Here is a 26,966-nt window from a genome sequence, read left to right as displayed (position 1 = left end):
TCTTCGTTGCGGTGCACGGGCTTCTCATGGCGGTGGCTTCTCTTGTTGCAGAGCACGTGGACTTCAGTAGTTGTGGCGCATGGGCTTAGTTGCTCCGCGACATGTGGGATCTTCCCGGACCAGGGATCAAACCCGTGTCCCCTGCATTGGCAGGCGGATTCTCAACCACTGTGCCACCAGGGAAGTCCCAGCGATTCTTTTCTCTATGTGTCTGATCGAGGTTAAGGATCACAAGTGCTGCTTGGGGGAGGGACTTCCAACCTTTGCTTGATCCTGAGCTTTTGGGGCCTTGGAGGGAAAGCCAAAAAGAGGAATTTTAGGAACCAAACTCTCAGGTACTCTGAGTGTCAGGTGGGTGGTCTGGGGCCTGCCTCTAGTACAATTTAAGATCTTAAGAGTTAAGAGTAAGGGAGCCCTTACTATGTGCTGGGTCCTTTTCATGCGTCATCCTCCCTTCATTCTCCCAGCACTCTATGGTGTGAATGTTATTGCCCCCAGATGACAGATGAGACAGCCGAGACTTGGGGGGCAGGTAGTGATTGGTCCAAGGTCATACAGATATTCAACCGTGGCCCTGGGATTCGAGTCCAGGTCTGTTGGATTGTAAACCTGGTGCTTTTTCTCCTACCGGGTGCTTCCTCCCTGGTGCCTCTGGACATGAGCCCGTGGACACCCAGAATGACTGCCTACCCCTAGCCCCCTGTCCTGGGAGAAATTTGCAACTCAAGCCTCATCCAGGAAAGGCATGGAGATAAATGTCCTAGTCTCACTGGCCCTCACGGTGGATCAGAGGGAGAGAAATGAGATCCTCCGACTCTTCCAGGCAGGACAACTCAAGGAATATGTCCATTTTACAGATGGAGAAACTAAGGTTCCAAAAGGGGAGGTGATTTGCTTATGGTCCCATAAAATGTTTAAGGGCATTTCTAATGCCAAAGTGAGCACTGAGCTCTGGAAGCAGATTGTGTGTGTGTGTGTGTGTGTGTGTGTGTGTGTGTGTGTGTTTGTAGGGGTGTGTAGTGTAAGAATAGTGAAAACATCCTCTCTCCTGTCCCCACATGGCAGCTCAGCCCTGAGAGAGGGACGTGGGGCTGGCAGAGGCAAAACTGCCCCTGAGCCTTGACGAAGGAGGAGGGAGGTGGGGAGAGGCCTTCGTGGGGGCTGTGAGGTCTCTGGGAGAGCATCCCACCTACACTTAGGAGAACAGCCCTCCACTGGGGGCAGCCTCCCCTCCTACCTCCTAAGGGACCACCCGGCCCCAGGCTCTGCATCGCCCTCCCCTGGCTGGGACACCATCCACTGTCTTTTCTGAGTGCCGAGATCCTGCGCTCTGCCAAGCCACGCTCAGAAGACGCTATTGATTTTCCTTTATTTATTTTTTTTATGAGATTTTTGCTGTGGGCAAAAACCAAAAAGGTTTGTTCAGCGTTTCCCTTAGCAGCGAGAAGTTTTCTCTGCCCACTGCTTCCCTCGCCCCCAAGCACACACTCAATTGACTCCTCTCCTCTCTCGGTGCTCCAGAGGGCCTCGCATCTCCTGTTTGCAAGATGCACAGAGAGGCAGAGTGGAAATGGGGCTGAGTGTCCTACCTGGTGCCTGGTACATAGTAGGTGCTCAGGTAAAATGTGTGGGAGAGGTGAGTGGAGGAATTGCCCACCAGGGAAAGGAGGCCGAGGATGGCCTGTTCCTCTGTGAAGAAAGCACCTACTGTGTGCCGGGCCCAGGACTGGGCAATTTGGACCTTCCTCATCTAGTTTTCACAACCGATGTGCAAGGTGGGTTTTATTCCCTTTGTTCAATGGTGAAATTCAGAAAGGTTCAAGGTCACCCAGGCTGTGAACCTGAATTCACATTCAGGCCTTCCCAATGCCAGCGCCCCAGCTGTCGCTGCTGTGCGGTGGGTGCAACCTTCTCCCCAGAGGGAACCAAGAAAACATACGTAAAAAACTGCCAGGAGTTGGCTTGGCCTTCTAACCCTGGCAGGGCCCCTCCGATCTAAGGAAGCCCCCATCAGCCTGAGCACCTCGGAGCGGCCAAGGCCTGGCCGTGCCCACCCGTCCTGTCCTGGAGAGATGCTGTGTGAGAATCTGTCACCAGCCCTGCACCCCACCCTGCAGCAGGACTGCAGAAGCAGGGGTTAGGTCTGTCTCTTTCCAGGGAGGGCTGGCGGGAATTCCAGGCCTCACTGGGGGCTCACAGTCTGTTGATTAAAGATGTTGAATGCTGAGCTGCCCTGGGTGGGCCTTTCTGTCCCATTCTAACCCAGACACGTGTGGTTTCCCCACCTGGAATGCCGTTCCCTCCCTGGCACTCCTGACAACCCCCTAGATGTCTCCAAAATCCAGGTCCAGTCCCCCCAGTGGAGTCACCCCTCTGTAATAGCACCAGTGCTATTAACAGTGGACTTTTCTGGACTTCGCTGGTGGTCCAGTGGTTAAGACTCCACTGCAGGGGGCACGGGTTCGATCCCTGGTCAGGGAAGTTCTGCATGCCATGTGGTGTGGCAAAAAAAAAAAAATTTATACACACACACACACACACATATATAAAGAATGGGTAATAGAAGAAGGTAGTTATAAATACCAACTATGACTATGTGACCAGTTACATAAATAAAGACTGTAATTATCATAAAAAACAAAACCAAACAGACAAACAAACAAAAGACCGTGGGCTCGTCACCGGCCAGCGGTGAGCTGCCAGAGGGCAGAGGTCCCGTCTCATTGAGCTTTGTCTCCCCTGGGTTTGGGCCCAGAGCCCAGCGCTGGAAGGACGGACAGACACCCCTGTAGATCCCAGGCAGCTGGCAGGACATCCCCCGCGCTCACCCTGGTCCCTGAGCGGCGGGGGCGTGGCCCCTGCATTCACCCAGGATGCTTCTCTTCCTCTCCTTCCCTGGCAGGAGTTCCCCTTGGCCATCCTCAGGGGCTGGGAGTGCTACTGTGCTTACCCCACGCCCCAGTTCAACCTGCGGGATGCTGTGGACAGCTCGCTGTGTGGCCAGGAGTCTGAGGCCCGAAGGCTAGCGGAGTACTGCGAGGTCTACCAGACGCCCGTGCAGGGTGAGTTCTGCCCCGGAGGTGGACAGGTGTGCGGGGCCCTCCTCCTGTGTCTACCGCTGGTTGTGGCACTTGGTCTGGGGGTTTGGACTGAGTATGCGGTCCTGGGGCGGGGAAGGCGTCTTGGTGGGTGGTCTTATCTTGGGCTAACGGGAACAGGAGGCCTCCACCATCCCTGGAGGCTGGACACAGGATGCGGGGCTCGGCTTGAAGAGCACCTGACCTTCATCTGAGTCTCTCTGGGGATGAAGGTGGTTTGAGGACGAGCAGAGAGGCAGGGTCCAGAGGGATAGCAGTGGCAGGGTGGTGGGGCGGGGTGACATGGCAGCCCAGTGGCCACGGGGGCCTCCCTGAGCCAGTCCAGGACCTGGGGACCAGTAAGTCACCCAGGCTGTGTGCTCAGGCTCTAGCATCTGCCTTGTGTGAGAAGCAGATCTGCCCCAGCTGACCTTGGGAGTCTGCAGGATGCTGATTCCCACCAGACTCTTACACTGGGAGGTCTCGTCATCACTGGGGCTTTCTTTGGCCAGCCGCGGACCCGTGCAGCCAAGGTCCAGGTGGCAAATCCCTTCCCCTTTTTGGGCCTCAGTTTTCCCATTCATCTCCCAGTGGGAGTCTTGGGTTGGCATTTCCTATCTAGGGAAGTCTGAGAGAGAGTCTGGGAGTCGCAGTGGAGGTGGGTAACCCTGAGACGACTTCTGGACTTTCAGATACCCGGTGCACGGACCGGAGGTTCCTGCCCACCAAATCCAAAGTGTTCGTGGCTCTGTCGAGCTTCCCGGGAGCCGGGAACACATGGGCGCGGCACCTCATCGAGCACGCCACCGGCTTCTACACAGGGAGCTACTACTTTGACGGCACTCTCTACAACAAAGGTTAGTGAAGGCTGCAGGACAGGGAGGAGGGCAGTTCCCAGCGCCCAGACTGCAGCTTCTCCAGCCCAGCTCCTCCCCGGAGCTCTAGTGCTGAGCTTCTCAAACTTGAACGTGCATAAGCGTCACCTTGAGGGCTTATTAATTCAACATAGCTTCCTGGTTTGCACGCCCCCCTCCACCAAGAGAGTGTGATTTAGTCGATCTGAGATGGGGCCTAGGAATTGGCATTTCTAACAAGCTCCTAGGTGGTGCTGACACAGCCAGCCCTAGGACCACACTTTGAGAGAAAATTCACAAGATCTGTTCTGGATTCAAAGGGAAAGCCTAGCAGCTTAGATTCCCTCTCTGTAAACATTTCTTGAATTTTCCTTAATTTTTAGAACCCTCAATAATTAGGGGAAACTGACTTCATGTGTTCATTTCTTTTTTCGTTTTTCTTTTTCTTTGAGGCAAGTGTAGCTTATCAAAATACGATTTTTTAAAACGAGGTCCAAAAATCTTCAAGAGTTTAATGATTTTTTTTTTAATTTTTATTTATTTATTTATTTATTATTTATTTATGGCTGTGTTGGGTCTTCGTTTCTGTGCGAGGGCTTTCTCTAGTTGTGGCAAGTGGGGACCACTCTTCATCGCGGTGCGCGGGCCTCTCACCATCGCGGCCTCTCTTGTTGCGGAGCACGGGCTCCAGACGCGCAGGCTCAGTAATTGTGGCTCACGGGCCTAGTTGCTCTGCGGCATGTGGGATCTTCCCAGACCAGGGCTCGAACCCGTGTTCGAACCTGCATTGGCAGGCAGATTCTCAACCACTGCGCCACCAGGGAAGCCCGAGTTTAATGATTTCTAATATTTCTCTTGTAGAAATAAGAGGCCTCATTATGTCAAGTAAATGAACTTTAAAATGGCTCAAATCTGTGCACTGTTTAAGACTAAGAACCTCAGATAAGCCAAGTGGGATCTATATTTGGTGAAATATATTTCTCTGTTGTCAAGTGTTACAACAGTTTCTCTGGGATTCTTAGTTTGGTTGAGGAAAAGAGGATACTATCAGTAACATCCTAGAGAAAACACAAACTTCCTGAGGTGGCAGCGGGTTCTAGAATCACCCACAGCAATCTTGGTCTGGTTGGGAAAAAGCCAAGGGTGTCCATATAACCCAGTTTCATCACCCCTGGGAGTCTTGAGTGTTATAGCAGCTACAGGTGAAGTGGCCAGATGAAGCACATGGACCTGCCCACTCTGGCCTGGTCCCCTGGGAACCACCTAATGTGTACAGGCTGCAGCTACCCACCGTGTTCATCTAGAAAGAAGGCCTTTACCTTATTCAAACAGCTGGCTGTCTCAGTCTACAAATGGCTAAGTGGCCCAATGGCTCGATAGCTGGGCATAATAAGGATTGGGTTGCCACTGCCTCAGAATGGCTTTAGAGATCCCCGATGCATCTTTGAACCTTACGAGACTGGTTAGATGTAGCCGCTGGCCTCAGAGCACTGTCAGAGCAGTCACACACACACACACACACACACACACACGTGCACTCACGTGAAATTCGCAAGGAAGCTCCGATGCCAAAATGCCAAACCGTCATGGGTGAGCGTGGTCTGAGCTATAAGGAAAAGTGGTGCCTGTTGAAATAGGCCAAGGCAGTACAAAAGGCACCCTGGGCCTCAGGGTGTCAAAGACCAGATCTCATGTTTACTTAGCTCATGGTTTGACTCATTCTTTCCTGGAACTTCCCAGCTGTTTGACACAATGAATCAAAGCAAAGACTTTTGGTGTTTGGCCCATGGCAGAGATGAATTTGAAACGTGTTGAGTTTCAGCTGGTGACCCCAGACTTACAGACTCAAAGGACACTTGCATTTTCCAGGCATCAAAGACCTGCTGTAGATACAAATACTTCCCAACCATTCATGAAGGGGGGTGGGGGGATGGGACTCATTTATGTTTCCAAGAGCCCGAGGCAAGCTCATGGGCAATTTTGGAGCTTGTCGCCAGAGCTGGATGGCATGGGCTATGTTGAGATGTGGCCAGGAGACCAGGCTCAGGGGACATCTTTCCAGGAAGCCTTCTGTGACATCCCACTACACTCCCAAACTAGTCTCCCTTACTCTTTGTTCCCATAAGCCCCTATGCTCTTTATTACACTTGGGCTATCCCCCCACTAGACTGTAAGCTTAAAGACAGGGTCTGAGTCTTACCCCTTTATCCCCAGTGTAAAGTCCAACACAGAACGGGCACACAATGATATTTGTTGGTAAATGTGTGACTCTGTGTAGGGATGGGTAGAGTCTCCACAGGTGCAAGGCTGGAGCCCAGTTATAGGACTGTGGCATAAGGTCAGAGGGTGGGGCTACAGCTGCTGACTGCCCTTGAGCCTGATGATGGGGATCCTGCCCCTTCTGTGGGGAGGTGAGTAGAAGACAGAGGCCTCACAGGGACACACAAAGCCACGTGGAGAGAGCCCTGGCTCTGATGCTGTGGTGCTGTGTGATCTTGAGCAAGTCACATACCCACTCTGAGCCTCAGTCTCTTCATCTGGCTATGCCTGCCGCTGTGGTCAACTCACAGGGTTATCTGCAATGCTCATGTGACATAGCCATGCAGATGCCCAAATGGATGCAGCTACAGCGTCTAGAGAGAGGGCATGGTCGGGCTCTGCCTCCTGACTTCTGGGATCTACAGGAGGTGCCATATCTTCTTTCTCTTGCAGACGCCATCTTCCCCCACTTAAGATGCCTCCTGCTCTCACTGTCTCTTGGGCAGGGTCAGGCCCTATCAGCCATCCATAGGCCATCCCAGTGCCCTCTGCTGTGCCCCCAATGTCGGCTCTCCCTCAGGGGTGCAGGTTGGCGTTCAGACCTGTCTGCTGCCGTGGCAGCGGGGGCTCCACAATGCCTTTCTCCCGGGCAGGGTTCAAGGGCGAGAAGGACCACTGGAGGAGCCGGCGCACCATCTGCGTGAAGACCCACGAGAGTGGCAGGAGGGAGATTGAGATGTTCGACTCGGCCATCCTGCTGATCCGGAACCCGTACAGGTCCCTGGTGGCCGAGTTCAACAGGAAATGCGCCGGGCACCTGGGCTACGCAGCTGACCGCAACTGGAAGAGCAAAGGTGAGCACAAGGGGCCGGCGGGGTGGGGGAACGGTTGCAACTTCATTCGTGGGGTCAGTCTGCTGATACACACTTACTGAAGTCCTACTATGTGCCAGGCACTGGGCAAGGCGCCAGGAGCCCAGGCTACAGGGGTCACAGTCTCTGCCCTCATGGCACACACAGTCTAGCCTTTGGGCGATGAATTAAAGAGACACAAGTCAGGATAGTGAGTGATATAAAATGAAGCCATCAGAAATACAGCTGTGTCCAGCAGAGTGGGTGGCATGATGAGATGCGGGGCCTGAGGCTGGGCAGGCTTGTGCTTCCGTCCCTGTGAGACTCCGGATCAGCTGAGGCTGGTGGGTGTCCCCCCCTTTCCCTATCACCCTCCCTCTAGACCAGCCCCCGTCAGCCATCCCTGCCCTCCTGCTGACTCCCCTTGAGGACGCAGGCAGGCTGAGCTCTGACCCCTCCTGGATCTCTTACCAGCCCAGTGACCCGAGGCAAGCTGCAGACCTTGTCTTCTGAGCCTCGGTTTTCTCACCTTAAAAACAAGGGTGATCCCATCTCATAGGGTTGTTGTGAAGCTTAGAGAAAGCAGATGCTTCCCACAGCATTTGAGGTGTCTTAATAGCCCAATTATGGAAACTGTTTTTGTTGGGGTGATTCTTGACATTTGCACCCTTCTCCCCACTTAAAAAGAAGACCCACCAAATTTCTAAATTTGCTGAAAAAAACCCTCATGGAGCAGATCACCTGCCAGAGATCGCAGCTGCCCCGCCTGTGGCCTCATTGTGCGTCACTGGTTAAACCGGCGATCGCACCCACAAGACACAAGAAGCATCAGTGAGGCACCCCGTTCACGTAGCTGTGTAGGAGGCCCCGGGACAGGAAATCCGGCCTGCACAGCGTCTTCTTCTGACTAGGAGGCACAGCAGCTGCCCCACACACACTGCTCGGCCCCCATTACCCAGACTGGATGTGCAGAGCTGCCAGGGCAACATCAAGGTGAACCGAGGGTCATCTCGACAGAGAGGCCCCGCCTTGGTTGTCTTTAACTCCACCATGTCCCATAGGCCCGAGACCCTGGGCTCTCGCCATGCAGGGACAGTCCCAGAGGTCAAGGTCCACCCGAGAGAGAACCAGTTCTTGGAACACACAGTCCCCGTTTGTCTTAACTTGGTGTGTTTCCAAGGAAACCGCTGGGGGAAGGTGGACCTGGGGTCACAGCTCCCAGACGGGCTGGCAGCTCTTCAGAGCCCAGCCTGCTATAACCCTCCCCAACACGAGGTCGCCAAGAGGGTCTCCCTCCGGGGGAGATCGGGTAGGTCGGCCCCGGGCGGTGGACGACGGAGTATCCTGGCCCCCAGGAGGCCAGCAGCCCCCCCGGGGCCGGGCCCTGACACGGCGCCCCTTCTCGCCCACCCAGAGTGGCCGGACTTCGTCAACAGCTACGCGTCATGGTGGTCCTCGCACGTGCTGGACTGGCTCAAGTACGGCAAGCGGCTGCTGGTGGTTCACTACGAGGAGCTGCGGCGCAGCCTGGTGCCCACGCTGCGGGAGGTGGTGGCCTTCCTCAACGTGTCCGTGAGCGAGGAGCGCCTGCTCTGCGTGGAGAACAACAAGGAGGGCAGCTTCCGGCGGCGCGGCCGGCGCCCGCACGACCTCGAGCCCTTCACCCCCGCGATGAAGGACCTGATCAACGGCTACATCCGGACGGTGGACCGGGCCCTGCGTGACCACAACTGGGCCGGGCTGCCCCGGGAGTACGTGCCCAGATGATAGGCCCCGGCCCGCTCGGCCCACCCCGCTGGGAGCCGGCTGCCCCCGCGGGGCTACGCACGTGCTCAAACGCTCGGGTGCCCCCCTGGGATGCTCGGGCGCCGACGCCACCTGCAGGGAGGTCCCCCACCCCGGGGCTGCCTGCCTCCCGCACGGGGAGACTGGACGTGAGCCCCAGCCAGGCGGACCCGATGTCACAGGATGGACGCAAAGGGACACGCACTCCTAGCCAGACCCGCTTAGACCTGCCGCTCGCTGCTCACGGTGCCCTAACGCGCCTGCGCCACCACCCGGCTGTGGCAGACACGCCCAGACTTGCAGACGCGAACGTTGATGCAGGCGTGCAGACGCCAGGTTGTGCGTTCCTAGGGGCTGCCTGTCCGTCTCCCCCACGCACTGACACACGCGTGCACCCTGGGCTCTCGGAGGCCCCGGGCTTCCTGTCTCCAGCCCAGTGCAGGCTTGCTGGTCAGGGGCTTTGACTGGGGGACACTGGGCTGGGTGTCTGAGGGGCCAGGACCCCGGCCTGGAGGCGGGCTCACAGCCTGTGTCCGCCGGGCCAGGCGGCCCTGACCGCGCGCCTGCATCCCACAGCGTGTGTGGTGTGATGGCCCGGCGCCGCCAGCTCTGCAGCCCTGCCTCTCCCTTCGCCGGCGGTGGGCTGGTGGCACCACGGGTAGAGCGGAGCTGCCCACACAAACCCCGCACCTCAGGACCGGCCACGAGTTCTGTGCACCCCCGACCCCCCGTCCAATATCAGCACTCCTTGGAGTGGGCGCCTCCTTGCCTGGCTTCTTTCTCCGACTGTCCCCGTAAAGCTGGGGGTTCGTGCCATGTCCCAGAAGCAGGGTGTGGGGGCGAGGAGACAGCAGGGCAGGGAAGGGGCCGGGCCTCCAGGGGAGCCCTAGACCTGAGGGGCCTGTACGTCAGCAATGCCAGCAGGAGGGGGCTTGGGGTGGGCATGGGCAGACCCGGGAGGGATGAGTCTTGGGTGCCACTGGGGCTGGTGGTCCCCCCTGTCTTGACGGGCCCCTGCTCTCCACGGGGTCGCCCCTGGGTTCATGTGGAAGGGGGGTGGCATGGCCTGTCAGCAAGGCTGCAGCTTCTGTCTGACCCCCACTGACCCAGCCCTCTCTGTCTCTCTCTTATTCACCCACCACTTCCTGTCACTGGGCCTCTTTGTCACACCCTCTGTCTCTGTTTTCTGTGAGGCTGACATCTTTCCCACTCGTTCATCCAAGAAGGGGAAGGGAACTCCCGGGCGCTGACGCCTGCTGCTGTGTACAAGCCTACGGGCCTCCTGAGAAGGTGCATTCATAAGGTCCCCTCCCCTCACTGTCCAGTGGGGACTGGGGAGGGGTTGTCACAAATGGGAGTGAGAAACCCAGTGACAGGGGAGCGTGTGTGCCGTGCGGGCTCTCAGGGGGTCAGGGAAAGCATCGCAGCGGCTTTGAACTGGTCTTGAGGAACCTGTAGGAATTCTTCCAGCCACGCAGAGGGGAAGGGTAATTGAGGCGGAGGGAACAGCACGTACAAAGGCTCAGAGGCTTGGAAAACCCTTGTATGTTTTGCAGAAGAGGTGAGTGGGTGTGGGGCGTGTGTCTCTCTGAGTCTGTGCAGCAGGAGGATGGGAGTGGGTGGGTGAGGACAGAGGAGGGGACACAGAAAGGGACTCTCCTTACAGCCACTTAGTGCTCAGCCTGGGAGGGGCAGAGGTGCCGATGCTAATTACCTTCTTGGGTCGCCCTCTGCTACATGTTTTGGGCTCAGAAATGAGGCTGCGGAGAGCAGGGGCTCAGGTCTGGAGGGTGGGGTTGAGCCCAGGAGCACAGCCCAGGACAGCTGAGACCCAAGGCGGGCTGTGGAGAGCTCGGCTGCACACTGACCCCTGCGAGGGAGGAACGTGGGCGGGCCTGAACTTGGGCAGCCCCTGAGCCCCTCTGCAACTTCTCCAGGCCTGCGCTGGGCCTGCTGGTCTGACCTGTGCATCAGGAGGAGAAAAGGGGGTGAGGGGTTTGGGAAAGCCGGGCATGGGTATGGCAGACCCTCTGCTCGCTGGCTGGCAGTGGGAGCTGAGGGCCACTCCCAGTGGGGAAGGCAGGGCCCAGAGGCCTGGCGGAGCTGCCCTTCCTCAGAGGGAAGCCTCCCACGCCTTCGGTTTTGCCAGTGAATGGCCTCGAGTATCTGTTCCTGGTGGCCTCCAAGTTCTTCCTGAGGCTTCCCCCAGACCCACACTGATGCCGACGCTGTTTTAGACCCTCCTAAAGCAACACTCGGCTCAGCTCAAAGCTGGAAACGCCAGGGTCTTTATAAACAATTACTGATACAGCATGGCTCTGTGGCCAAGTCTGTGACGGCCCCTGACGAGGCCAGTTCTCCTGAGTTGTAGGTGTAACTGAAACCCACCAGGAGCTTCCACACTGCCTTGGAAGGGGGCCCAGGGGATACCTGCATCCCAGAGCAAACCTGAAGTCTCGTAGGAGACCGTAGCACTGAGTGATGGAGAATAGGGAAGCTGGCCTCCTCCGGAGACCGGCTTCCTGGCTCTGGCCCTCACTGTCCTGGCCACCCAGATGACCTCCAGGGAGAAGACTCATATACCAGGGAGTCTGTGAAGGGCAGTGGAGCAGCTGAAGGACCGACCAGGACTGCAGCCAGGGCCTGGCCCCCTGGGCTTCCCCCATCACCCCAGGGGTCAGGAGAACAGCGGCACCGGCTCGTTCTTCCTGGTAGATGCGTGAGTCCGTTCCCGGCTGCCAGGTACCCGGAAACCTCCCCTCCTTCCAGGTGGAGGGTCACCTGCTCAAACGGCCTTGTAGTTTCCTTTGCACCTTAGCCAGGCACGCAGATGAGTGGAATGATGGGATCAGGGGGCATCCAGATCGTGTTGAGTCACTCCACCCAGCAAGGCCCCTGACCCCTGGGCACGTGCTCCCAGACGCTGGGTAAGGAGGTGCTAAGGCCCCGTGTGTGGATGGTTCTCAGTAGCCGTCGCCCAGCTCCTGAGAAGCACAGGAAGGGAATTTGTCCGTCCTTTTGGGAAAGTCCACTTGTCTCTCTCCACGTTAGGTCTCATCTATAGCTCTCAGCTTCTCCATAAAGAGGATACTGTCCCAACCAGCCACAGAGTAAAAGAGGCTCTGTATTTAGAAGCGTGACAAATGCATCAGGAACCAATCAGACCAGAACAGGGAAACCCTGACTGTCTGCAGATTCCAACTTTAATAGTAAGGCTGTGGAGTTAACACAAACCTGTGTTAAAACATAATTCTCATGGATTTCACCTCCCGTTGTGGATCAATTTGGAAAAACCAAAATATATAATTTTAAAAAACTAAAACTCATTCTGATAATCCCAGTGATGTGTAAATGAGAGAGAAGAATAGACAGGCTTCCAAACCCTGGGAAGAAAGCTGCTTAATTATGTGAGCATATTATAATGAAGTCTCTTACAGCTAAAATTAGATTTTGAGTGCATGAGTATGCGGTAATGTTTGCATACCAGAATGCATTTTTTTCCCCTTAAAAGTAGCAGGAGCTACTTGGTTCTTAGGGGGTCCCAAGAGGGGAGATGGAAGTGCTGGGATTGATCTTTGTGGTTGCAAGAATTCTTGGGGCTGAAGTTTGATTTCTTTTGGCTGGAAATTTGTTGGAGGTATTTAAAATGTGATGCCTCCGAAGTAGTTCATTAGCGTTTAGGGAGAAATTGATTGGTCTGAACCCACCTTGATGACCACTCAGTGTTTGCCGAGTTGGCCTGAACAAGGTTGTTGGTTGCATTCCCAATGTTCATTCCCCCATTGCCTTTCCCAGCAGACCCTGATGTCTGTTGGCAGGGGCGGGTTAGGATCTGCTGGAGCTGTCTCTACCGTCACTTCTGGGGTGGGACGCATGACCTAGACTAAGCCCACACCACACCCCATCTCTCTGGCTACAGTGATTTGTTCAGGTATGGTCATATGAGCTAAGGCAATGGAACCAGATGGAATTTCAAGACTTTTTCTGGGAATGTTTTTATGCACTCTGCTGGATGTGAACGAGGAAGTAGGTAATCCTGGGTCTTGATGGCAGCCGTCTTACGATCCTGGGGCAGGAACCACTCCCAGCATGAAGCTGATAACTGAAGGGACAGTCAGGAGGGAAGGAAACCAGGTCCTTGGTGACACTGTTAAGTACAGGATCTAGCTTTGCCTGTGATTGGCCCTGCCCGTGGATGGTTTTGTTACATGAGCCAATATAGTCCCTTTATTGTTTAAGTTGGGTTGAGTCTGGTTTCCGTTACTTACAACCCAGAGCTGTGTACAAAGGGCTTGGGTTGAGAGGCCCTGGGGTTCTGACATTCTCCGTCTCTATGGCTGAATTTGATAAAGACGGAGGCTCGGACAAGAATGAGCTGTCAGATTAGGAAGTTGCTTTTTACGGGAATGGGGGTGGGTGTGAAATCCTCAGTAGGAAGCTGTGCTCTGTCAGCCAGGACAAGTAGCATTTTTAAGTCAGTACATTATAAGGTCACCTGCATATCCCGAGAAAATCATTCCTCTTGATTGCCCAGCCCACACTAGAAGTTGTCTCCTTTAATCCTTAACCAATGCTATGTGATTATCTCCACTTGACAGATGAGAGGACTGGGATAGTATCTGTGATGATTATAAAACTGTGGTCCTGTTCTATTTACCATAACTCCTTTCATGGAGAATATGATGTCGTGTTGGAAGGAATGCTTTGACAAGTTACTTGGATTGAGTGTGAGACCCCCTTCGAGGGACATGTTCAGGTAACAGCTGATGGGCAGTAAACTGCCTTCAAAGGAGGGTAGGTATGCTTTGCCCTACCACTTTGGTTTTGCTGAGTGGGACATGCAAGCCTGGGGCAAAGCAGAATCGCTGCCATTGGCAGAGAGGTGGGATGATGCCACTGAGAGTTCCCCTCCTCTGTCTTAACCTCTTCAACCCTACTGTGTGCTAAAAATTGGAGGGACAAAGGGAGTTATATGTGGCCCTTATCTTCAAACTCTCCTTGGAAAGTCTGACCATAATACAGTGTGCAGGACAGAGGTCCAGAAAATATGTAGAGGGAGTCAAGAGTCCCAGGAAATCGATGTGAGTATATTTGTCCCCGGTGCTCCCTTTTGTGACTGAAGATAGATTTGGGGCCCTCCTGAGAACTTCTACTATGCAAAAACATTGCAGAAATCTGGGTCCCTGCCATGGGAAATACGAGCATATCTACCCAAATAACAAACATAATTGCTCATATAAAATGAGGAATCTTGATAACAAAAATAAAAACAATTCCAGTTTTGAGGTTTTTTAAAAAACATATGAAAACAATTCCAGCTGATGCTGGAAGCATAAGCATGAGCTGAATGAATGAACTTTCCAAGGCGTCTTCGGTACCCGCAATATTCTTTTCAGGTTGAGACAGATCCATGGCTTGATGATGTAGCCAATGATGATCAATAACAGAAAATAGTGTTCTTACAGGTCAGAAAATGTCACAGATGTCACCCCACATGTGCCTCAGTGAGGTGGACATTATTTCCATTTGCGGGGAAGAAAACTTTAGTTTCTGAGACTGAGTTGCCCGAAGTTCAAATCCTTTATTTTACAGATAAGAAAAATGAGACTGCGAATGGGAACGGGTTTCCTACGAGGTTAGGCTGTGAGAATGGGTGGGGGAACTAGGGCCGGAATGTGGGCTCCTTCCCCAAAACCACCTGCCTGCCCTGTACTGCATCCCTATAACTCTTCAACGAGTTGCTGAAAATGAGGCAAGTGTGCACACTCAGCTCCTTTGGAAGCGACTCCATTCATTTCACTGCTAATTCTTTGCCAAGATACTTTTTGGCAGGCACCTGAGTTCAATATTAAGGGCCATTTATCAAGCATCCCCAGTACTTGAAAATCCGCTCCGAGGGAGCAGGTCTTTCCAAAGGACTGGGGTTAAAGAGAGGGACCGTAATTGGCACAAGATAGGAGCCCAGAGTTTTCATCCTAAGCTACAAGCCTCTGAGGCAACAGAAAGGCCCTGCTCCTCCAAGATATTAATAGATAAGCATCTTTGGCGGACCTGAGCCCAGCAGTCTGTGTGTTTAGGTGTATGTGTTCGTGCAGGTGTGCGCTCCAGTTGCTGACAGACAGCTGCCCCTTGGAATCACATGCCAGCCATCCTGACCACGACAAGTGACAAGAGCCTGGATACTTGAGAAGCCAATCTTCGTCAGGTCTCCTCCAAAATGGCAAAGAGGAAAAAATAAAATCCTCTTAATATAAAATAATTTTTGTTTATTCCTTCCATTCTTCTTTTTTTTTAATTTGATAATCAATTCACCAACATTTTTTCATTCACTTGAAGGGCTATATTTATGTATTTTTTTCACTGGCTTTTAAACCAGTGAAGACAGGAACAGTATCTATCTTTGTAACCTCAGCCCTTAGCCCAGGACCTGATATGCAAGAGGCACAGGAAACATTAGTGGAAGGAAGGAGAATGCATGAAAATCTTAAATCACTTGGCTTGTAAAGTTTCCAGGAAAATAACATCTTCCGGGAAAATCATACCTCGTTCTTCCTATTTGTGAGCTAAGGAGATGTTGCTGAGACACTTGTTGAATTTTTCCATCCCCCGTCTGTTGAGATGCTTGGGGACTGGATTGATCTATAAGCATTCAGTGCTACAGGTAAAAAAAGGTGAAGAAATAGGGCAGCCCCTAAATTCCACTGGAGAGTTGTTTTGAACTGTTACGTAAGTTCTCGGTCAACCATCTACTCCTGACTCATAGAGAAGAACAGGAGACAAATTGGCAGGATTCTTGTCAAAAGCTCTTCCCTGCATGTTCAGGTGAACGGTCTAATGGCGTCACCCCACCTTTGCTCCCCATGGGAGTCTCCACTGCCAATGGACGCCATTCTTGTTTGCCTTGGGACAGGTAGCTTCTTTACCTCCTCCAGATCTGCAGCTCATTCCTTAATTATTAAACCTCTAGCAAAACATTTTTCTTCTAAATAAAAACCTCCTTTCTATTGGAGGCTCCGAGGTATAGCACAAAGAATACCCCCTTACCCTGCCTTTTTCTCCTGAGAGCAATAGAAGAGGAAAAGTGTGTTTGGATGGGTGGCAAGAGAGGGAAGGATGGAGGGGATATCCTCCCTGGACTGACTCCCATGCCCTGGCTCAGGCAGGAAATGATGAAGGTTTCTCTCCCAGCCCCACTTCCCAGGTTAGGTGAGGTAGAGCCTTTCTCCCTATGAGATGGCGCAAGGGTGAGAAATGCAGAGACAGAGCAAGGAGAGTCTGCCTCCTAGGCAGCCTGGAGGTCCTTGGCCCAGAAGCCTTGTAGAGTCTAAAGCTCACTGTATCCATTATCTATCAGCATGTGACAAATTACCCCCAAATTTAGGCATAGCTTAGAGCCACAACTTTAAAGAAACATTCATTAACTAAGAGTTCCTCTGGGTCAGGAATCCAGGCACAGCTTAACGGGGTCCTCCAGCTCAAGGACTCTCATGAGGCTGCAACCAAGAAGTTGGCTGGGCTGCAGTCTTACCTGAGGGTTCAGCTGGGAGAGGACTCAATTCCAAGCTCCTTCATGTCGTCATTGGCAGAATTCAGTTTCCCACGGGCTGTTGGACCGAGGACCTCGGTTTCTGGCTGGCTGTTGGCCAGAGGCCACACTTGGTTCCTTGCCATGTGAGCTTCTCCGTAAGGCTTGATTCATCAGAGTGAGAAAGTGAGAAGACCTAAAGAGAGTGTGAACAAGATAGAAGTCACAGTTTTCTGTAACCTAATCTTGGAAATCACATCCCATCACTTTTACTGTATTGTATTTGTTAGAAGCAAGTCGGTAGGTTCAGCCTACATCCAGGGGAGGGGAGTATATAGGGGCATGAATACCAAAAGGTGAGATCATCTGGGAGCCGTTTCGTAGCTGCCCGCCAACTCCAGTGGAGGACCTTCTACCGTTGAGCCAGTCCCCTCACAGTCAGTCCCGCTGCTGCTTCCGCTGGGTGTCTCCCCAGCACAGAGCCACACCACAGCCCTCAACATCCTCAGCAATGCTTCCCTAGACCCACAGGCTGGCGGGGCTCCTGCCTACATCACTGTTAACGGTGAGGGCTCGTTTCCTGCCGTCTCCTCCCTTATAATCACAGGCATCACTTCTTGATACCAAGGAGAACTGTCCTGGTCCCCACATTCAGCCTGGCAGGAAACCACCAAGTCAGGAAAACTCTGGCCAGACATCCTAATGGGATGGTCCACTCCATGGGCTCAACCATGAAACCAGCTCTCAGCATAATCCATTACTCCCTGTTCCGCCCAGGCTTCCCCTGTTCCGTGGCCACATTAACCTCCATCAGATAATTAAGGGCTTGGCTTTCCATGAGAGGCCTTAAATGTCACCTTTCTGCCACCCGATACGTCTTTGAACGACACAGACGCTAATGAGATGTTCAAATATAGAAAACGGAATGACTCCTTGCCTTCATCGTGACATTTATTCAGCCGGAGTGATCTGACTACACCACTACATTACTTATAATTTCCACCTGACCTTGGGTGGTGGAGTGTAATCTTTAAGGAAACTATCCATTTATTCTCCCTCACCTTATTAGCATTTAATTACTATGACAAATTTTCAGATGTACCAAGCATGTTAGGATTATAATTCAATTTTCCCTTCAAACGGCCCAGTAGCCAAGGACAGTGAGACCATCTCGGACACCACTGAGTTCTCATTGAGGAAGCATCCTGGACCTGACTTCGTCTCCTGCCCCTCAGAGCACCAAGCAGGGCTTATCCAACCATGGCTGCCCCGTCCAAGGACCCTCTGCCCAAATCTTCTCTCTCTGTCTTTCTCATCACTGGGCTGAGGGTTTTTTTGCTGCTCAGGGTCAGGCCAAGTCATGGGGCCAGGAAGAGGCTGTTTGATGCAAAGGATGCCAGCAAACCCTCAGCTCTGACAGCTGCACTGGACAGTGGATTCCATAAGTGAAACATTTTACGCAGATTTTTGATTGCAGAAGAACAACAGATGGAAATAATCCAGAGACACACTCATGTATTCTCACTCCTTTAAACACCCACATTCTGTTTTTGTGAATTACTCTGCTGTTTTTCCACAGAAATGCCCTGTTTGATACCTCTTGCATGTCCTAACCCCATAAATCACTGAGCTAGTCCTCGGCTGTGGAGAATAAGACAACTCTGGGGAGGGGAAAGCTCACCAGACCTGGGATCTGCAGGATTTGGGCTCCAGAACTGTCTGGGCCACTAACCATGCATCCATCTGTGGAAGATTCTGTCCCCTTCTCTATCACTCAAACATGGCGGTAGAGGTGACATCTGGGTTTAACCTCATGACCTTGTCTTCCCAGCCAGAGTTCATTGGGACTCTCTAACCTGAGCTGGGGTGATCCGATTCTCTCTTTTGGTCACTTGGACTTGGGCCTGAGAGACACAAGCCTGTCTGCCAGGTGTGTGAAACGACACCACGGGAGTGTGGGGTCCATGGAGCATGGGCGCCGGCATGCACAAGGTCTCTGCAGAGAGAACAATGGGTGATGTCATTGTCCTGGGAGAAGGAGAACCTAGGAGTAAATACCCCAGAGGGAGACGAGACAGTAGCTGTTAATATTAAGGTTAAATGAAAACCGAAACACAAGACAAAAGTTATGTACCTAATCCAATCACTACCCTCATTTGTCTATATAGTTTTCTAGTCCCTTATCATATGCTAATTTAATGTTTTACCTATGTGAACTAATGTAGACTTTTACTTTCCTTTTTATTTAGCATTATATTACGAACATTTTCCCATTTTGCTATAGTCTTTTTTATATCTTCCCCCCCACCAATTTCCTTTCTTTTCAAACTTTCCTGTCCTGCCCCCAATATAGTCCCAATAGTGACAGCCTGGTGTAATCCATTCACACTCTTCTCTATATTCCTATGAATATGTAAAAGCATGTGTGTGTGTGTCTCTATACCTATATCCATATATCTATATCCGTGAATATAGTGCATCATTTGGTGGAAGATAAAAAGGAAGAACAATCTGCATTGTATAATCACATTTTTGCAAAATCAAAGGATGGCCCCCAAAATTCAATTTCACTCTTTTAGGAAGGTAGCATAATATTCTCTAGTAAGGATCTCCAAAACAGGGTGCATACACCCCATTGGCACAAGGAAAAAGTATTCAAAGTTATATCTCTCTTTATTTTTATCTCATCTTTTTAAAATTTCTATTTTGTATTTGTTTATCCTACACTTAAGATATTCATACATGCAAATAAATATCCATATTTGGGAGGTGCATGCTATCATTAAATGAGCAATCAAAAATACTTAGAGACCACCGGTCTACAGAATCAGAGAACACTTTATTCACACATTGCCCTTTTGATGGATATCCAGGCATTTTCTAGTTAGGGCCACTACAAACTATGCTGAAAAAAGCATCACTCTACATATGCATTTCTATTCGAGTGCTTTTAGATCCATAGGACAGATTCCCAAAAGTGAAATTGCTGATTCAAAGGTTTTTTTTAATCAATACTGGTGGCCTGCTCTCAAAAAAGTCTGTAACAATTCATATTCCCATCAGCAATGTATAAAATGCTTATTCCCCTGCGTCTTCATGGACTTTGGGGATTATCACTCTTTCTCATGTTTGCCAGACCAGTGGATGGGTTGAGAAATGGCATCCAATCTTTAAGGGCCCATTATGTATAGGTGAGGGCATTGGGACAGGTGACCTCTACGCTCCTTCCAGCTCAAGTGTCCATGCTTCTCTAATTGTCTGTTTTCAGAGCTTACCTGCTCCAGGTGTGTCTCTAGTCACCATTGACTAGCCGTTTGTGAATCCCAGAGACACCTATGGAACAGTTGCTAGAAACCAACGAATCAAGGACTAGAAGGAAAGCTAGCTGAATGCCGTCCAGAGGATCATCTTGACAATACTGTTCAGCTTGTAAAAACCCACTAGGCTAAATCCCTGCAATTTCATCCAGAACAAATAATAAAAAGCAGTGTGTAGGGGCTTCCCTGGTGGTGCAGTGGTTGAGAATCTGCCTGCCAATGCAGGGGACACGGGTTCGAGCCCTGGTCTGGGAGGATCCCACATGCCGCGGAGCAACTAAGCCCGTGAGCCACAATTACTGAGCCTGCGCGTCTGGAGCCTGTGCTCTGCAACAAGAGAGGCCGCGATAGTGAGAGGCCCGCGCACCGCGATGAAGAGTGGTCCCCACTTGCCGCAACTAGAGAAAGCCCTTGCAGAGAAACGAAGACCCAACACAGCCATAAATAAATAAATAATTTAAAAAAAAAAAGCAGTGTGTAATATTTCTAGGATGAGCATATTCATAGTAAATATTTTAAGATCAATGGCTGCACAAAATGCGTTTTCCTTGGAGTTTCACTTTTCAAATGGCTTTGTATTAAAAGTGAAATTTCAATAAATATTCATGGGGAAATTCATTGATGTGTTTTACCATTTACAGCTAAAATTTGTAAGGTTCTGGGGGGGGAAAAAGATGTATGATGTGTATTTTACCCTCTTAGGAGAAAAGTGGTGAAAAAATGCATGATATGCTTTTGTTTTCTCTGACCATATACCCTCCAAGGCAGAGAGTTGTGCTTTCCCACTCCTGCTCCTCTCCAGCCAGCCCTGGGGCAGTTTGCAGCCTGGGCAGAGGGTTAACTGCAAGAAGACCTGACAGAGGAAGGGGTGGTGGGAAGTGGGGAAGGCCTGTGTGCTGAGTCTTTTCAAAGTTCCCAAAGCCCCTTTTAACATCTACCAGTTGATGAGCACTTACTGCATACCTGGCGTTGTGCTTAAAACTTCCCGTACATTCTCCCACTGAGTCCTTACCACGACCGTGTGAAACGGTCACCATGATTCCCATTTTACAGATGAGGAAACTGAGTCTCGGCAAAGTTAAGCAATTGGTCCCCACGGTCACACTGGCAGAATGAGGATTCAGACTCAGGTCCATCTGGCTCTAATGTGCTTTGTCCCTCAGTGTCCCATCTATAATTTCCCCAGATTGCCAGGAGCCCACTGGGGCCGCAGGGATTGGAGGAAGCTCGGTGTCGTGCTAAATGCCTTCCTGTTTACCTCCCCTGCCTCACGGTGCCTGGTAGGCGTCATTTGGCTGCCTGTTCTGAACACGAGGCATCCCACAGCCTCCGTGACATCATTCTTCTTGGCCCCCTTGCCTGTGGCAGGAAGCTAGCTCACACAGGCAAAGCGCTGAAAATCTGGCTGCTTATTCCGGCCCGTTTCCTCAGAGTCTCAGGTGAACGTATTTATTTTTATAATGGCAAGTTGTACCCTTGGCAAAGATCAGATCCCATTGTTCCTTTGCTTAAGATGCTGGAATCACTTCCCATGGCCAACAGAATAAAACCCAAATGCCCCCCGCCCCCGCCTTGGCTTGGCATTCAAGGCTTTCTGTAACCTGGCCACATGACCATCCTCTTCCCTGTTGTCATCTTCATTTGATGCTCAGCTACCCTAGATGGTTAGCTGTCCTTTGCCCATGTTCATGGTCTTACATTTGCCTGGAATGTCATTCGTTCACCTCTTTGACTGTTAGCATCTTAAATACCCTTCAAGGCCCACTTGAATGGACTTGCCTCCCCCGAGTGGCCTTCTCTGTGTCCCCAGGCAGAGTTCACAGGTCTCTCCTCTGCAATCTCCACAGTCCCCTTCAATCATTCTGCCACTGACCCTCACTGGCACTTTTCATATCAGCCTTTGCAGCTGGGCTGTGAGCTTTTGGGGGGCAGGGGCCATGCTATTTATCTCTGTTTTCCCAGCATCCCACTCGACATTTGGCTAAAAGTAATAGTGACAATGACAACATCAATGACAGTAATAGTAGCTAACATTTATGGAGGATTTAAAACGTGATCTTACTGAATCCCTCAGAACAACCTCATGACGCAGATACTATATTTACTCCTATTTAGCAGATAAGGAATGGGGGGTTTGAAAAAACTGTGTGGAAATGAGGGAGCTGGCATTTGAACCTAGGGTGCCCAGTTCCCGAGCTAACTTCTCTGACCCATTGGCTTCATTAGGTGTTTGTGAAATGTTTGTTGAATGAATAATCAAACACATCAATGAGCAAATGAGTAATGAGGGGAAAAATCACACAAATATAGAAAAATTATCCACTCCACTGACTAAAGCAAGGCATTTCCTAGCATCTAAGCAAAGATCATAAGCATTTTCCTCCATCATCCAATGGTGGCCCTCCTGCCACTTGGGAAAATTCCATCAACACACTTATTATAGAAGCCACACCAGTGGGTGTCATTCCAGACATATTCCTAAGGGATATAGAGAAGAATGGCTCATCTTTTTGGGTAGAGGACAATGCTGTGATGATCCCCAGGAGGACAGGAACTTAGAGCTGCACCCAGGACAGGAGGGGTGGGTGACTCTGGCTCATTCACAGCCCCTCCCATGATCCTCCGGGGACAAACAGTGGTTCGAAGACTGCTACATAGTGTCAGAGAGTGGTACAGGCAGAAAGTGTTTGCAGAGCCCAAGAAAGCCAAATGGGATGTAGGAAACAAAAGGAAGGGCAGATGGAGAGCCGCCAGGGCACAGCAGACCCCAGGCTGCAGCTGGGGCTTTGCTTGTGGGGAACCACAGGTGCCAGCAAAATGGAGGTCATGGTGCAGGAATGTGGGAAGGATACTCTGTGTCTTGGTCTCAGAGACACCTTGGGTGCTGGGTGGGCACATGGCAGACAAGCTTAGCTCAGGGAGGAACCATATTCACCTGGGGTTCAGCCAGGAGCAAACACACGGACTGGGGTGTGGCCCACCGGCCTGCTGGCGGCCACCCAGCCCTGCCTGATGCTCAGAAAGAGGGGGGCAAGCCCTAGAGCGTTCTCCATCCTCCCTTCTCCCACCTTCCCCCCCACAGGAAGAATTCTGGAGACATGGGGGCACACAGACTTTCACTCACACATACACACACACACACAAACACACATGCTGAGAAGCCTGGTCAGGCTTCCAGCACTTCACAGCATGAGTCAATTGGTGGATCTTGTTTCTGGAGAGAAACCAGCATGTCTGGAAGGTCGATGAACTGGTTTCCTCCCTCTGAGAGGCTGCCAATTGGATTTTCAATCTCCATTTTCATCCATGGCGACTTTCTGGCCTTGCACATGATAGGAAAGTGAACCTAGAGGCCAAGGATCTGACAGGGGCCGGAAAACAAAGTTGCACAGCCAAAAGGAACAAGAAGGAAAAGAAAACACATTTCATACAGAGGACTGAATTTCTACTTAGGAAGACTGAAACAATTTCCTAAGGTGGTTTTGGAAACACCTGAAAGCGTTTTCCTTTCTGAACCTGAGAGGTGGATCCAGAGGCTGTAACTAGCTCCCTGGGAGCTCAAGATTCTGGTTCTCTTTCCATAAGAGCTGGGAACCAATGGCAGTGAGATATATATATATAGTCTCTGCAAGAACCACAAGGAATGGGATATGGGAAGTCCCATCCAATTCAGTGGAATCTATCCATCCATCCATCTGACATTCATTCATCCAGCCAGCCAGCCAGCCTAGGGTCATTCGCTCATATAGTTAACACTTATTATCACCTGTTTCGGGTCTACCTTTGGCCTGGCCCTGGAGTCCAGTTACCCTGAAAGGACCTGGAGTCCCCTCTTGATTATCTATGGAAAGGAAGGGATACTAGTGACAAGGACTCTTCTAGTTCTAATTCAAAGGCAAAACAGACGATAAACCCTCTCAGGTGTGAAAAGTCCCTTGGCTTGAGGACAATGCAGTAGTTCATCTGGGGCCTGGCCCAAGCCAGATTCTCGGGAAAGACCTGCTAATTCAGGGTAACTTGTACCACTTGTTTAATGCCCTTGCTGAACTCTACACTTTCCATCTTTGAAAATCTTTCATTAAGGTTTCATGATGGGAGAAGGCTGAACGATTATGTAAGAGTGGGGTTTTTTTTTGCAACAATTTTATGGATATATTTTGAAGGAAGCAAACATATGCCTATTAAACAGGGGGAGAATTATCAGTGAATGTTTTTAAATGACCAATAAAAATGAAATTATCATTGCTCATTGTTTTTTATGGATCATAATGTGTTTTTGTTTTTTTCTGATGGAAATAACAAACTCCCCTCCTAGACGCCGGCCGCTAATTACACAGTTACCACACAGTAATCCAGGCAAGTGGGTTCTCGCCTGTCGTAATTCATCTTCATAAAGATAATTGGCCCAGTGAATGAGACCACAAAATAATTGTGCAAACAGGAGACAGATTCAATAAAAACTGATTTTACTCTTCTCTCTTCCAAAACTACAAGCTTGAGAGAGGAGTTTTCAAGAACATATCAGATTTCTCCCCAGATTGCCGCCCCCACCCCCATTTGTTTATTACCGAAAGATTTACTGAGGACCCACTCTTTTCGAATCATTAGCTAAATACTGGGGAAAAGCAAAACTTGGACCAAATTCCCCATGACAAGGAATGGGCAATCAGGTAAGGAAATACATAAGCAGCAGACAGAAGTAACATGACACACAGTGGACAGACAAAAAATGCTCCAGAAGAGATGCAGAGAGAGGGCTACTGGAGTTCAGAGGCAAAGCGGTTGCTTCTGGCTGGAAAATCAGCGAAGGCTTCATGGAAGAAGCGGCATTTGAGCTGACTGCTGAAGGGGTGGGAGAGGGTGGGGAGGTGAATGGCCATTCGGACAAAACACGGGAGCAATTTCAGTGGAGCACAGACAGGTGACGGGAGGAGAGATGGAGTGGAAAGATAGGTTGAAGGTTGTCGTGAAGTGGGAGAAGCTGATTTTTAACTTTTTAACTCATGGCTGTGCCCCTTCCCCTCTGCATATGTGATAGGTATTAACTTGACACAATCAGTAGAACACACCGCTACGTGCCAGGCCCTGTGCTAGGGCTATGTGGGAGACCCAGATGATTTAGCTACAAAACCTTCCCTCAGAAACTCAGAAGGGGGTCAGAAACGTTGATGTGGCCAATACTGGCTGAGCTCGTGCCTGAATTTATTACTGGAGGCGGTGGGAGGTGAGGGTGGGGGTCACTGTTCAAATGAGGCAGGAGGCCCCACATGAGCCTACCGTCCATCCAATTCCACATCACAGCAGGCATCGTTAACATCAGGCTCTAGCTGTTTCCAAGGCAAAACATTGTTGGACTATTTACTGCCAACTACTTCTTTTCTCTATCTCTGTCGCCAACATTTCCCTCCTTGAAAATTTGAAAGAGCCAGGAAAAGACAGTGAGAAAAAAATGTCCAGGGAGATAGGAGAGCAATGCAAATGAGAATCACAAAGCAGACTCCCAGGGAAAGGGAATTTCAGGAAGGGAATTGTTGACAGTGTCACATGGCGTAGAGAATTAAAAGGGGAGCTGGCAGTTGTCCGTTGGGCTTAGCATGGAGAAAATCATTGATGAGCTGGTGAGAGTCACATCAGAAAAGTGGGGGCTGGGGAGCAGAGGCCAGGTGGCAGGGGCGTGAGGACAGAGCCGGCTGGTCTGGGGAAGGAGTCACACAGCTGATACAGGGTGGGCTATCTACCTGACCACCATCTTACCTCCACTTTGCTTTTTGGTCTCTACTCTCATCAACAGACCTAATAACTCTTAGGAAATTACAATTTTACAGAATAAGTTATGTGCCACTATGACATTTTTACATTGGAAGGTCTTTGAGATGCCTTAGGAAGTGTCCCGAGCTAGGGAATGCCCAGCCTACTGTAGTAGTTCTTACCCTTTCATGGTCCTAAAATCTTGACTCAGTAACCTAGATGAATCATAGACTTTCCCCCTGCTCTCCCCACTTACATCCCATCTGCTCCCAACTTCTATTTATTCTTTCTGCCTATCACCTCATTTATCCATTCCCTCCTCTTTACTCCTATAGCTTCCATTGTGGTAGACTGAATTTTTGGTTCTAACTCTTCACTGCTTTGTAATAAATTTTACTTGCATGCCCTTTCCATGGCCTCATGTTCTTCCTCACTCCTTGACCTTTGGGTGGACCATATGACTTGTCAATAAGATGTTAGTAATGTGACACAATCAGAGGCCTGAAATGTTCTTGTGTAATTGAGTTTGCTTTTTTGTACTCCAGTGATACACCTGAGAAGATTATGTGCCAGATAGATGCTGCCACTTCTGACTGGGTCCCAGAAGAATCACATGTGAAAAAGACCTGAGTCTACCCTGTAGCCTGGAGCTGAGCCCACCCTAGATCAGCCATACTATAATCAATCTGCAGATCCAAGATTGTGAAAATAAATTCTTACTGTTTTAAACCACTGAGTTTTGGGGTGGTTTGTTATGCAGCATTACCATACCATTAGCTACTGATACAACCTCATTAGTTCAAGTCCTCTACGCTCACTCCTTAAGTCCAACTGCCATATAGACTGTTAGACAACCTCAAACACTACAAGCAATAAAATCTTCCCCTTCAGGGTTTTCAGTTTTTCTTCCAGAAGGTTTATTCCTTTATTCATTTTGTTCATACACTCAATAAATGGAGACTTGTGCTAAGCCTTAGCAAGGGCAATGAGGGGCAAGTAAGGGGAGGTTATAAATTGGAATGAGATGCATCCCATTTCTTTAAGTGAGAGAAACAGACATGAAAGCAAATAATTACATCCCAAGGTGTCGGCCATATTTCTTATCCTAAAACAAACCAAGTGGAGATAAAGTAATCATTGTTGCAAATGCCCTTTTTATACTTAAAAGCAATTATCTGTGGGTATTTTAAAAAATAAAATCTATAGTAATTATGAGTTTGCCTTTTTGTTTTTCACATATCACATGAGCCAGTGAGGAAGTGGAATGCAAGATAGTCTGACCATATGTCAATACCAAATACATTTCCTTTAAAGTTTGCTTTGCACATCTGTTCTGGAAGATGGGGAATGAAATGTACTTGTAAACAGACACAAATGATTCACAGGATCATGATTGCTTTCCATCATCTGCATCAATTATATACAGCAATGGGACTTGGTGAAATACATTTACGACTTGTTAAAAACACTCCTCGAAACAATTCAGACCTCATTAAGCCCTGGTGTGCTCAGCCAAGCATGGGCTGGCAGTCGGCAGACCTTAGTCCTTG

General features: G+C 50.4%; 1 protein-coding gene and 1 long non-coding RNA gene across 3 annotated transcripts in view; one reads left to right on the top strand and one right to left on the bottom strand.

Moving 5' to 3' along the window:
• WSCD1 (WSC domain containing 1) overlaps positions 1 to 9,584 on the top strand; it is a 41,182-nt gene extending 31,598 nt beyond the window's left edge. Inside the window, exons 6-9 of the mRNA XM_059906872.1 lie at positions 2,903 to 3,062; positions 3,770 to 3,934; positions 6,844 to 7,044; positions 8,456 to 9,584. Of these exons, the coding sequence (XP_059762855.1) occupies positions 2,903 to 3,062; positions 3,770 to 3,934; positions 6,844 to 7,044; positions 8,456 to 8,808 (879 nt within the window). The 3' untranslated portion in view covers positions 8,809 to 9,584. The remainder of the gene's footprint in view (positions 1 to 2,902; positions 3,063 to 3,769; positions 3,935 to 6,843; positions 7,045 to 8,455) is intronic.
• A 4,778-nt stretch (positions 9,585 to 14,362) lies between these two features.
• LOC132354800 (uncharacterized) overlaps positions 14,363 to 26,966 on the bottom strand; it is a 201,770-nt gene continuing 189,166 nt past the window's right edge. For both annotated transcript variants that reach the window (XR_009499415.1, XR_009499416.1), the window contains one exon: positions 14,363 to 16,547. This is a non-coding gene — a long non-coding RNA (uncharacterized LOC132354800). The remainder of the gene's footprint in view (positions 16,548 to 26,966) is intronic.

This window comes from Balaenoptera ricei, chromosome 20 (assembly GCF_028023285.1).
Source record: "Balaenoptera ricei isolate mBalRic1 chromosome 20, mBalRic1.hap2, whole genome shotgun sequence".
Classification (NCBI taxonomy): Eukaryota; Metazoa; Chordata; class Mammalia; order Artiodactyla; family Balaenopteridae; genus Balaenoptera; species Balaenoptera ricei.
The sequence above is the reverse complement of the archived record's forward strand: the minus strand, read 5'-3'. Positions and strand labels throughout refer to the sequence as shown.